At 41.7% G+C, this 12,285-nt stretch overlaps 1 protein-coding gene and 1 pseudogene across 2 annotated transcripts in view; one reads left to right on the plus strand and one right to left on the minus strand.

Moving 5' to 3' along the window:
• Nucleotides 1–12,285, plus strand: part of DNAH1 (dynein axonemal heavy chain 1) — a gene marked incomplete at its 5' end in the record, with an annotated part of 79,996 nt that overhangs the window by 12,731 nt on the left and 54,980 nt on the right. Inside the window, 2 exon segments of the mRNA XM_079933625.1 lie at nucleotides 1,021–1,182; nucleotides 1,751–2,003. Coding sequence (XP_079789751.1) covers nucleotides 1,021–1,182; nucleotides 1,751–2,003 — 415 coding nt within the window.
• LOC307192587 (peptidyl-prolyl cis-trans isomerase A-like) lies at nucleotides 7,733–8,665 on the minus strand (annotated as a pseudogene). Its single transcript has one exon. The product of its transcript is annotated as a peptidyl-prolyl cis-trans isomerase A-like (transcript).

A 12,285-nucleotide genomic window follows, 5' to 3' on the forward strand; every position in this document is an offset into this window, starting at 1 on the left:
AGCTGAGTCAAGACAAGGTCAGCATTTTCAAAAAGGAAACTAATTAGGAAGAGGAGGGAAAAGCAAAACAGAGCCAAAGCTGGTGAGGTATATCCCACAGCAGCCTCCTTTACTTATCTACCTGGCATCAGTCAGTGGGAGCATTTCTTTGGAATTCCAGCCTGGAGAAGATGCATACACAATATGACTTTAAGCTCTGTGAGACACACAAGCAAGGTAACAAATCAGAAAGTGCCTGGGGCAAAGGTGCTATTTTAGGCAGAGATGCTTCTACAAGGAGAAGCCGCTTGAGCAGGGAACAAGCCAGCATCGAGGTGACCTGGATGAAGACTGTTCCAGGCAGAGGGCACAGCCAATGCTAAGGCCCTGAGGCAGGAGCAAGCTACAAAGTCATAGGAATAGCCAGACATCCAGTGTGGCTGGAGAGGAATGAGTGAGGGAGGCAGTGGCAAGAGGTGAGCTGGAGTAGTCAAAGGCTTTCAGCCCAGGGAGAGGGTGGGAGGCCCATCCTGGCCAAACAGCCCCTGAGGCCCGCTTTGAGGCCATTGCAGGGAAGCAGTCTTCTACCCTGCCCTGCCCTGATGGGAGCAGCCCGGGGGCTCAGCTGCCACATGCAGCCTAAGGGCTTCCCTCGGGCCTTGAAGAGGTCCAGTTCAGACGTGATGAGCTCTACACCTAGATCCTCAACAGGGCTAGGCAAACAAGGACTAAGCAAACAAGCCCCTGTTTGCTTGGGGCTTTCCTGCCTCCTGTCCCAGCCCTGCTGGCCTGTCTCTCTCTGCCCTGATGGAGTCATGCAGAGCATCAGGGCAGAGAGACCTGCCTGGTTCCCAAGAGTCAAGCTCAGCTGGAAGGAAGTAGGCTCCCCACTCTGCTGCAGCCAGAGGGTGGGGGTCAGCATGGTGGGAGAGAGGCCAGACTAGTGACCACTGAGACCTTTCCTAGCATCCACTGCCCACATGCAGGGGCCTTTTCCCACCCTATGGCAGGGAGCACTGATGGGCACCCCTCCTGTTTCAGAGGACCCCAAGAGTCAGAAGCTGACGTACAAATGGTGCGATGTCGGCGTCCTGGACTATGACGAGGAGAAGAAGCTGTACCTAGTGCACAAGACGAATAAGGATGGTTTGGTGCGAGATGAGATGGGGAAGCCCATCCTGAATGGAGGGGTAACGGCCGAAGGTACGAGGTCTCTGCCCCTGCCTCAGGCAGACCCCCAGCTCAGGCCCGGCCTGGCCTGTGACTGAGGCCAACCCCTGCGCAGGGTATAGCCAGCTCGGGTCTGAATGCCCCTTGCTCTGTTGTCCTGGGGCTGTGTGTCCCCCAACCAGTGAGAACCAGAGGACGCATCACTCAGAGATCCCAGGAAGGGCAATTGGCCATTATTTGATATGCCAACTCTGAGCAGCTGGCAGTGCTGCTTTCAGTGTCATCTTGAGAAGGAGCCTGAGGCCCAACAATTAAAGATGTCTGCCCTGGGTGTCGCATCAGGAATGGGCAATTGAATGGCCACCCCTATATAACTCCTTGTCTGTACACAGCTTTTTACAGTTTACAAAGAACTTTCACATCCATCCATGACAACCTGTGACGTGGGCAGTTCAGGGAGTGTTGTCATACCCATTTCACAGATGTGATGGGGTCACTTGCTCAGAGCCACCATGCATCAGTGGCAGAGCCAGCCTGGAACCCAGTGCTCCTGCCCAGAGGGCCCCACTGCATGTTCCTTTCTCCCTCCACCCGACCCCAGGAAGGCCGCCCCTCCTGATCTGCCAGTACTGGGTGCCAAGGATCCAGCTTCTCTTCTGTGCTGAGGACCCACGTGTGTTCACACAACGTGTGGTCCAGGCCAACGCCCTGCGCAAGAACACAGAGGCGCTGCTGCTATACAACCTGTATGTGGACTGTATGCCCTCCGAGGGCCAGTGGCTCATCAGTGAGCAGAGCCTGAGCAAGATCAAGCAGTGGGCCATGAGCACACCTCGGATGCGCAAAGGGCCCTCGTGAGTACCTCCCCCAGACCCTTTCCCACACCAGAGCAGCACCTCCTCCAGGGAGCTGTCCAGTGGAAAAGTAGTGCTGCCCAGTGGGGGAGGGGGGATGCTCCCTCCATGCTCATCTGTTTGGGGCTGTCTTGCCCACTGCATTATGGATTTCTTGGGCCCCAAACAATTTCTTGTTCATCTCCAGATCTCTCATATCAATATGGACTCATGGATTCTTAATTTTATTCCAAGGGTTATAATCTGTTACTACCATTTTTAATTTTGATGATCAAATTGTCCCAGCTTTGGCCAGTGGGAGCCTCTTCAGGCTGATTCCTGTGTCCATTTGATATGTTCTTATTGTTCATTGAGTATGCTTTTACTTTCTGGCACAGCAAGAAGTTCCAGGCTCATCTTACTTTCCCAGACCCAGCCCTGAAATCAGCTGTTTTCCCAAGGAACCCTGGTTCCTCTTGGTGGGGAATGGTATTTAGAAGCTAAGATTTTGACATTAAGATGTGCTCATTGCTACTGGGAAATCAACACTTTGAAGTCCTTAGAGCAGATAGATCTAAGATATATACGTTATTTATTTATTTTATATCATATCATATATTCTTTAAACTTTTTTTAAAATTTATTTTTGGGGCTTCCCTGGTGGCACAGTGGTTGAGGGTCTGCCTGCCGATGCAGGGGACACGGGTTCCAGCCCCAGTCCAGGAGGATCCCACATGCCGCGGAGCGGCTAAGCCCGTGAGCCATGGCCGCTGAGCCTGTGCGTCCGGAGCCTGTGCTCCACAATGGGAGAGGCCACAACAGTGAGAGGCCCGCGTACCGCAAAAAAAAAAAAAAAAAAAAAAATTTATTTTTGACTGCGTTGGGTCTTTGCTGCTGTGCGCAGGCTTTCTCTAGTTGTGGCTAGCAGGGGCTACTCTTCATTGCGGAGCACAGGCTCTAGGCTCTCAGCTTCAGTAGTTGCAGTGCGCGGGCTTCTCACTGCAGTGGTTTTTCTTGTTGCAGAGCAACGGGCTCTAGGCACACAGGCTTCAGTAGTTGCGGCACATGGGCTTAGTCGTTGTGGCTTGCGGGCCATAGAGAGCAGGCTCAGTAGTTGTGGCACACGGGCTTAGTTGCTCCGCTGCATGTGGGATTTTCCTGGACCAGGGCTTGAACCCCTGTCCCCTGCATTGGCAGGCGGATTCTTAACCACTGCATCACCAGGGAAGCCCCTCATACCATATATTCTTATATTACATTATGTTACATATAACCTCCATGCACATGTCTTTATCTATTATATATCTATCTGTTAAAAAACATGAGTTCATACTGATATCTTCATATTGACTTCAAACCACAGGGCTCATTCTCACTTGTACATATTTGGTACTTCTTTTTCTAAAAGAAAATTGGCTTTTATTCCTCATAGTATATTTACTTATTTGCTCAGTCCTGGAATACACAGAAAGTAGTTTCAATTGCTTATCCATACCCTTTGGAGGAAAAACTCTACAAAGTAATCTTTGATATTTGTTTAGTTTTCTTTTTCTCTTTAAAAAGAGAGGGGGTGCTTCCCTGGTGGTGCAGTGGTTGAGAGTCCGCCTGCCGATGCAGGGGACACGGGTTCGTGCCCCGGTCCGGGAAGATCCCACATGCCACGGAGCGGCTAGGCCCATGAGCCATGGCCACTGAGCCTGCGCGTCCGGAGCCTGTACTCTGCAATGGGAGAGGCCACAACAGTGAGAGGCCCGCGTACCGCAAAAAAGAAAAAAAAAAAAAAAAAAAGAGAGGGAGTATATAGTCCAAATACTATGTTCAAAAGTTACTTGGTTTAGTTCTTCCCACCCTGCTCAGTGGGATATATTCATTGATGAATATATATATAGCTTGGTCTGTTTGTTTTATAAATATATGTGTATAAATATAGAAAATACATGTAAAATATACATATAATATGTGTATTATATTGTAATAGATACATGTATATTGTTATATATTACATTATATATAATATGTATGTATAAAATTTAGAGAGAATACATATACATATGTAAATATTTCTCTATGTGTATAATATATACACACATATATAAAACATACTCACTAATATATGTTACTCAAAAAGGTATACTCAGATTTGTCCCTCTTCACTCTCATTCATTCTATCCTATCCACATCTCCCATCTTTTCCACTCTGTTCCCACTCATAGGTAACCAATATCACTAGTTTCTGGTTTATTTTTTCTGTGTTTCTTTTTGCACAAATGATATTTTCATGTATATTTTCTTATCCCCCTTCTTACAATGCAGGGTAGTACACTATAGATATTCTTTTTTTTTTGTTTTTGTTTTTGTTTTTGTTTTTGTTTTTTGCGGTACACGGGCCTCTCACTGTTGTGGCCTCTCCCGTTGCGGAGCACAAGCTCCGGACGCGCAGGCCCAGCGGCCATGGCTCACGGGCCCAGTCGCTCCGCGGCATGTGGGATCTTCCCGGACTGGGGCACGAACCCGTGTCCCTGCATCGGCAGGCGGACTCTCAACCACTGCGCCACCAGGGAAGCCCTAGATATTCTTTTTATTTTGCCTTTTTCATTTACAATACATCCTGGAATCAATCCTTATCAGTTCATTGAGTCTTCATTCTTTTTTATAGCTGCATAGTAATCTATTGTGTGGATGTACCATGTATCATGGTTTATTCAACCATTCTCTAATACATAGGCATTTAGGTAATTTCCAGTAGTTTGCAATTACAAACAATGCTACAATGAATAATTTTGTGCACTTGTATATTCATATTGATGGAGGTATAGCTTTATATAGTGTATATTCTGAGAAGTGGAATTGCAAGGTCAAAAGATGAGTACTCACTGTACTTTTGTTAGGTATCACCACATTTTCCTCCATAAGGATTTTGCATGCCCACCAGCAATGTGTGAGAGTGCCTGTTTCCCTACCCCCTTGCCAAGAGTGCGTTGTTATACAATTTAATTTTTTGCCAGTCTGGAAGGTAAGTCTGTAAGTATTATAAATGAGGCTGAATGTCTTTTCAATCTTTTCATATGATTAAGGACAAGTTTTATATCTTTTTGTGACCTGTCCATATTTTTTGCCCATTTTTTTCTCTTAGGTTTTTGGGGTATTTTCCCTCTAATGTTATGAGTTCTTTATATATTAAGGATATTGGTTCTTTTAAAAATTAATTAATTAATTAATTAATTTTGGGCTCCGTTGGGTCTTCGTTACTGCCCGCAGGCTTTCTCTAGTTGTGGCGAGCGGGGTCTACTCTTTGTTGCGGTGTGTAGGCTTCTCACTGTGGTGGCTTCTCTTGTGGAGCACAGGCTCTAGGTGCGTGGGCCTCAGTAGTTGTGGCATATGGGATCAGTAGTTGTGGCTCACGGGCCCTAGAGCACAGGCTCAGTAGTTGTGGCGCACAGGCTTAGTCGCTCTGCGGCATGTGGGATCTTCCCAGACCAGGGATTGAACCATGTTCCTTGCATTGGCAGGTAGATTCTTAACCACTGCACAACCAGGGAAGTCCCAAGGATATTGGTTCATTATCTGTGATGTATGTTGTAAATGTTTTCTCCTGGTTTGTCAGTTGTATATTGACTTTTCTTATAGTAATCTTTGCAATATAACTTTAAAAGTACGTAAACAGTTTTATTAATCATTTCTTCTATTGCATCTGGATTTTGAGTCATAGTTAGAAAGTCCTTCCCTATATTGAGGTTTTCTTCTAGAACTTGTATGGTTTCATGTTTTTGCCTTTTATATCCTTGATTCATCCTTATGTATGGTATGTGGTATGGATCCAATTTTATCTTTTTCCAAATGGCTAACTAACATTTATTAAATGGTTTATTATTACCCATCAACATTTATTGAAACCTCCATCTATGACACAGAGATTTGAGAGGCCACCTTTATCATACACTAATTTCCATGTGTACTTGGGTCTATTTCTGGATTTTCTGTTCTATTCCATTGTTCTGTTTGTCCATTTATGCACTCGTACTACAGTTTTCTTTTCTATAATTTTTTAAATAGATTTATTTATTTTTATTTATTTATTTTTGACTGCATTGGGTCTTCGTTGCTGTGTGCGGGCTTTCTCTAGTTGCAGTGAGTGGGGGCTACTCTTGCAGTGTGCGTGCTTCTCATTACAGTGGCTTGTGGAGCACGGGCTCTAGGCACGCAGGCTTCAGTAGTTGTGGCTCGCGGTCTCAGTAGTTGTGGTGCACTGGCTTAGCTGCTCTGTGGCATGTGGGATCTTCCCAGACCAGGGATTGAACCCGTGTTGCCTGCATTGGCAGGCGGATTCTTTTTTTTTTTTTTTGGCAGGTGGATTCTTAACCACTGCGCTGCCAGGGAAGTCCTCGTACTACAGTTTTTATTTATTTATTTATTTATTTATGGCTGCACGCGGGCTTTCTCTATTTGCGGTGAGCGGGGGCTACTCTTCATTACGGTGTGAGGGCTTCTCATTGCGGTGGCTTCTCTTGTTGTGGAGCACAGGCTCTAGACACGCAGGCTTCAGTACTGTAGTACGCGGGCTCAGTAGTTGTGGTGCGTGGGCTCTAGAGCGCAGGCTCAGTAGTTGTGGTGCACGGGCTTAGTTGCTCCGTGGTATGTGGGATCTTTCCAGACCAGGGTTCGAACTCGTGTCCCCTGCATTGGCAGGCGGATTCTTAACCACTGCTCCACCAGGGACGTCCACTACAGTTTTTTTATTTTTATTTTTTTGCGGTACGCGGGCCTCTCACTGTTGTGGCCTCTCCCGTTGCGGAGCACAGGCTCTGGACGTGCAGGCTCAGTGGCCATGGCTCAAGGGCCCAGCCGCTCCGTGGCATGTGGGATCTTCCCGGACCAGGGCACGAACCCTCGTCCCCTGCATCGGCTGGCGGACTCTCAACCACTGCGCCACCAGGGAAGCCCCTACAGTTTTAATTATAGATATTTTACAGTATATTTTAATCTCTTGTAGGGCCATTATGTATATGGTAAAATATACATAATATAAAATTCACCATTTTAACTATTTTTAAGTGTACAGCTCAGTGGCATTAAGTACATCCATATTGTTGTCCAACCATCGCTACCATCTATCCATAGAATATTCATCATCCCAAAGTGAAACTTTGTACCAATTAAACTATAAGACCCATTCCCCTCTCCCCCAGCTCCTGGCAACCACCATTCTATTGTACTTTCTGAATTTGACTACCCTAAGTACCTCATATGAGTAGAATCATATATACTTATCCTTTTGCGAATCCTTTCTTCACTTAGCATAATGTCTTTCAGTATCATCCATGTTGTAGCACGTGTCAGAATTCTCTTCCTTTTTAAGGCTGAATAATATTCCATTGTACATATATACCACATTTTGTTTATCCATTCATCTGTTGATAGACACTTGATTGCTCCCATCTTTTGGCTATTATGAATAATACTGCTGTGAACATGGATATACAAAGATAACTTCATGTCCTTGCTTTCTGTTCTTTTGGGTATAAACCCAGAAGCAGAATTATTAGATCATATGGTAATTCTATTTGTTGTTGTTTAGTTTTTGTTTCATAATCATAAACTTAACTCCGTAATCCAGCTAGACTTGGAAGGGGGTAAGGAAAACTTGGAACCCAAAAAACTGCAGTGAGAACACAAAGATTATAGGCTATCATGAGCAAATGAGAGAAGGAATGGTCTGGTAGTTAAAATACAATACAAGTCAAATTTATTAGTTATCCACAGTCAGAAATGGTGAGCTTCTTGCTGGTCTTGCCAAACCTGGACCCAAAGCACTCCATGGTTTTCACAATATTCATGCCCTCTTTCACCTTGCTAAAGACCACGTGCTTGCCACCCAACCACCCAGTCTTGGTAGTGTAAATGAAAAACTGGGAACCATTTATGTGGGTCCACAATTTGCCATGTACAAGATGTGAAGACCCATGTGCTTCAGAGTGATGCTTATTATCAAATTTCCCCTTGTAGATAACTTGCTGCCAGTGCCATTATGGCATGTGAAGTCACCACCCTGGTACATAAACCCTGGAATAGTTCTGTGAAAGTAGGGACCTTTATAACCAAATCCTTTCTCCTCAGTGCTCAGAACACTCAAGTTTTCTGCTGTCTATGGAACTTTGTCTGCAAACAGTTCAAATGAGACATGGTCCAAGGTGACATCAACAGTGAATGTCAAAGAACACTGTGGGGTTGACCATGGTGGGGTAGTGCAGGGTGGCTTCGGGTGGCATCGGCAAAGCCCTATTTTTAATTTTTTGAGAAACCACCAACATGTTTTCCATAGCAGCTGTACCATTTTACATTCCTAGCAGCAGGGCACAAGGGTTCAAATTTCTCCATATCCTCACTGACACTTTCTATTTTCTGTTTTTTTTTTTTTCCTTAGAGTAGCCATCCTAAAGGATGTGAAGTGGTATCTCCTTGTGATTTTTATTTGCATTTTCCTAATGATTAGTGATGTTAAGCACTTCTTTTCATGCGCTTATCGGCTATTTGTATATTCTTCTTTGGAGAAATGTGTATTCAAATTCTTTTGCCTATATTCAAATCTAGTTGTATTTATTTATTTATTTAGTTAGTTATTTAGTTATGGCTGTGTTGGGTCTTAGTTTTGGCACGTGGGATCTTTCGTTGCAGCGCATGGGCTTCTTTTTAGTTGTGGCACACGGCCTCTCTAGTTGTGGCGCACGGGCTTAGTTGCCCTGTGGCATGTGGGATCTTAGTTCCCTGACCAGGGATCTAACCCATGTCCCCTGCTTTGGAAGGTGGATTCTTAAGCACTGGACCCCCAGGGAAGTCCCCAGTTGTTTTTTTGTTGTTGCATTTTAGTTCTTTATATACTTTGGATATTAATCCCTTATCAGATATGTGATTTGAAGATATTTTCTCCCATTCCATGGGTTGCCTTTTTATTCTGTTGATAGTGTCCTTTGTGTAACTAGGACACAAAGGTTTTCATTTTGGTGACATCCAATTTGTCTATTTTTCCTTATTGCTTGTGACTTTGTGTCATGTATAAGAAATCATTACCAAATCCAATGTCGTGAAGCTTTCTTCCATGTGTTCTTTTAAGAATTTTACAGTGTTAGATCTTATGTTCAGATCTTTGATCCATTTTGAGTTAAATTTTGCATATGGTCTTAGGTAGGGGTCCAAGTTCATTCTTTTGCATGTGAATATGCAGTTTTCCCAGGACAATGTGTTGAAAAGGCTGTCTTTTTCCCCATTGAATGATGTTGGCACCCTTGTTGAAAATAATTTGACTATATATATATGAGGTTTTATTTTTGGGTTGTCTTTTCTATTCCATTGGTCTCTCAGTCTGTCTTTATTCCAGTACCACATATTTTGATTACTGTAGGTTTGTAATTAGTTTTGAAACTGAAAAGTGTGAGTCTTCCCACTTTGTTCTTTTTCAAGTTTGTTTTGGCTATTTGGGGGTCCCTTGAGATTCCATATGAATTTTAGGATGAATTTTTCTCTTTCTGCAAAAAAAGTTGTTGGGATTTTGATAGGGATTTTGCACGCTTATTTCCTCATGTGAGCTTTAGTATCAACTTGTCTAGCTGTATTTTTAAAACGCTTGGTATTTTTATTGTGATAGCATTATATTTTTAAATTACCTTAGGTATAGCTGACATCTTTGGGATCCTGAATTGTACTATCCAAGAACAAGGAATGTTTGTCCATTTGTTCAAGTCTACTTCTGTATCTTTCAGTAGTGCTTTAAAGATTTTTTCCTATAGGTTTTGCATATTTCTAAGTATTTTATCTTCTTTGTTGCTATTATAAATGGGCTTTCTCTACTTTTACATCTATTGATTGATTTCTTTATGCCAATTTACATCCTGTTACCTTCCTAAAATCATTTAATGTTTGAGTTTATCATTGATTCTCTGGGACTTTCTAAGTGCACACTATCTGTAAATAGAGATAGTTTTACTTATTATTTTCCAATTCTTATTCCTCTAATTACTTTCTCTTGTCTAATTGCATTTTCTAATACCTCCAGTACAATATTGAATAGTAGTGGAGACAGTAGGCTTCATTACCTTGTTCCTAAAATTAGTGGAAATACCTCTAGTGTTTATGCCTTAAGAAAAATGCTAGCTTTAGGGTTTTGTTTATTTAATAATGTAGCTGTTGATTTCTATTTTCTTAAATTTTTTTTTTGTCACAGGCTATTTAAGTACCCGTGGAGATAATCATATGTTTGTCTCCTTAGATCTATTCACATGGTGAATTATATTAATTGATTTGCTAATATTGAGACAACCTTGCAATCCTTTAATAAATCCCACTTAGCCATGGTGTATCATTTTTTTTAACATCTTTATTGGAGTATAATTGCTTTACAATGGTGTGTTAGTTTCTGTTTTATAACAAAGCGAATCAGTTATACATATACATATGTTCCCATATCTCTTCCCTCTTGCGTCTCCCTCCCACCCTCCCTATCCCACCCCTCTAGTGTATCATTTTTAATGTGGTATTAGATTTTGTCCATTAATATGCTATTTAGAACTTTATCATTGATATGTGATACTGGCTTGCAATTTTTTTTTGTATTTCTTTATACAGGTTTGAAGCAAAGTTATACTTGCTTCATATAAAGAATTTTGACATTTTCCATCTTTTTCAGTACTCTGGAGCAATTTATGTTGCATTGGGGCTGTGTGGTCATTCTTTTGTAAAACCATTTGGACATGGGGCTTTTCTAGTTTTTCTATAACTTTATTTTTCTACAGGTATTTGATCTTTTTAAGCTTTCTTTTTTCTAATGGAGTCAATTTTGGTATACTTTGTTTCTCTAGAAAATTATCCATGTTACCTAGTTTTAAAAATATATTTGCATAGACAACTCTTGTTGTCTTGCTTTGTATGTTGCTTTTGAGACATCTGATGTCAAAGTCCCCTTCTCTTGTAAGTTGTTTGATTTTTTTTTTTCTTGGAGACCTTGGAGATTTTTTTTTTTTTTGTCTTTAAAGTCTAATCATTTTACTAGGGTATGTCCTAGAGTTGATCATTCTGATATTTTTTCCCAAGTACACAATGGGCCTTTTAAATGTATAAATTCAGATATTCTTTTATTTCTGGAAAATATTCTTGAATTGTAGTTTTAAATATTAGTTCTGTTCCATTGTTTTGTTTCTCTTCATCAGAGACTCCATACTATCTATCTATCCATTTATCTATCTGTTGTGTTGCTTCTTCTTTGTTTCTAATTCAACTACTTTCTGAACCTTTTCTGTTCTTTCTTTTTCTAATTTTCATTCTCTTGGTTTTATTCGTGACTTTCTTAAATGTATTTTATTAACTTTTTAATTTGACTGTATTATTCTATGGCCAACTTGTAATTTAGCTTTCCTTCATAAGATAATTTAGTTTCTTCCATTTTTTTCCCGAGTCCAATTAAATATCCTTTCTTTTCTTCCTGTTATTTGCCTATTTCTATGTTTTATTTTTCATATGCCCAAATACTTTGAAGAGATTTACTTTAGTTTGAAGTGTTGTGTTAGTTTTCTTCTCCTTTGTCTTTTTTTGCGGGGTGTGAGAATTTTCATCAATTAAGGTGTTTTCTTTCTTTTCCTTATAGTAGCTTTATATAAATGTAGCCTTTCACCTACCTATTTCATTGATTTGTAAAGATTTACAAGATTTCTAGTCCCAGGGCGCCCTCCTCTGTTAGTATAGCAAACTGTTTTTATTTATTTATTTATTTTTTAATAAATGGCCATGTAGGGGTGTGGGTGTTGGGGAGAAGGGTCATGTGTCCTCCAAATTTTTTGTTCTCTCTTGCAGGACTCTACTTTTCACTTTTGTTTCTTTCTCCCTCACCCTCCAATCTCCAAAGGATTCCTATTCTTTCCTTTTACCTTCCCCCCTCATAAGTCATGCCTTTCAGAGAATCCTACCTTGAACGCATGCAGCTAAATCCCTTCCTTTTAGTAAGTGCTGTGATTTACCAGGACTCTTGTTTTTGCAGTTAGGAGAGACTTTCTCTTTCTGGAAGGATTTTAGGTCCATATGGGGGCTACCATACACCACTCTTCTGCACAGTTTTTCCCAGACTGCCCTTGTTCTCCATGAAGGCTTGTAGCTGCAGTGTGAGTGAGAGTGCACTGGGAGTTGATGTTTATTTTTCTACTTGAAGATAATGTGAGTTTGGACATTCTCTTTATTCTAGTTATGCTAAAGGTGTACGTTTTGGGTAGTGCTATTTGTTTTTCTTGCTTTTCTTTTCCTCTTCTCTTTTTTTAAAAAGTGT

The sequence above is a fragment of the Stenella coeruleoalba genome (genome assembly GCF_951394435.1).
Source record: "Stenella coeruleoalba genome assembly, chromosome: 10".
Taxonomy (NCBI): Eukaryota; Metazoa; Chordata; class Mammalia; order Artiodactyla; family Delphinidae; genus Stenella; species Stenella coeruleoalba.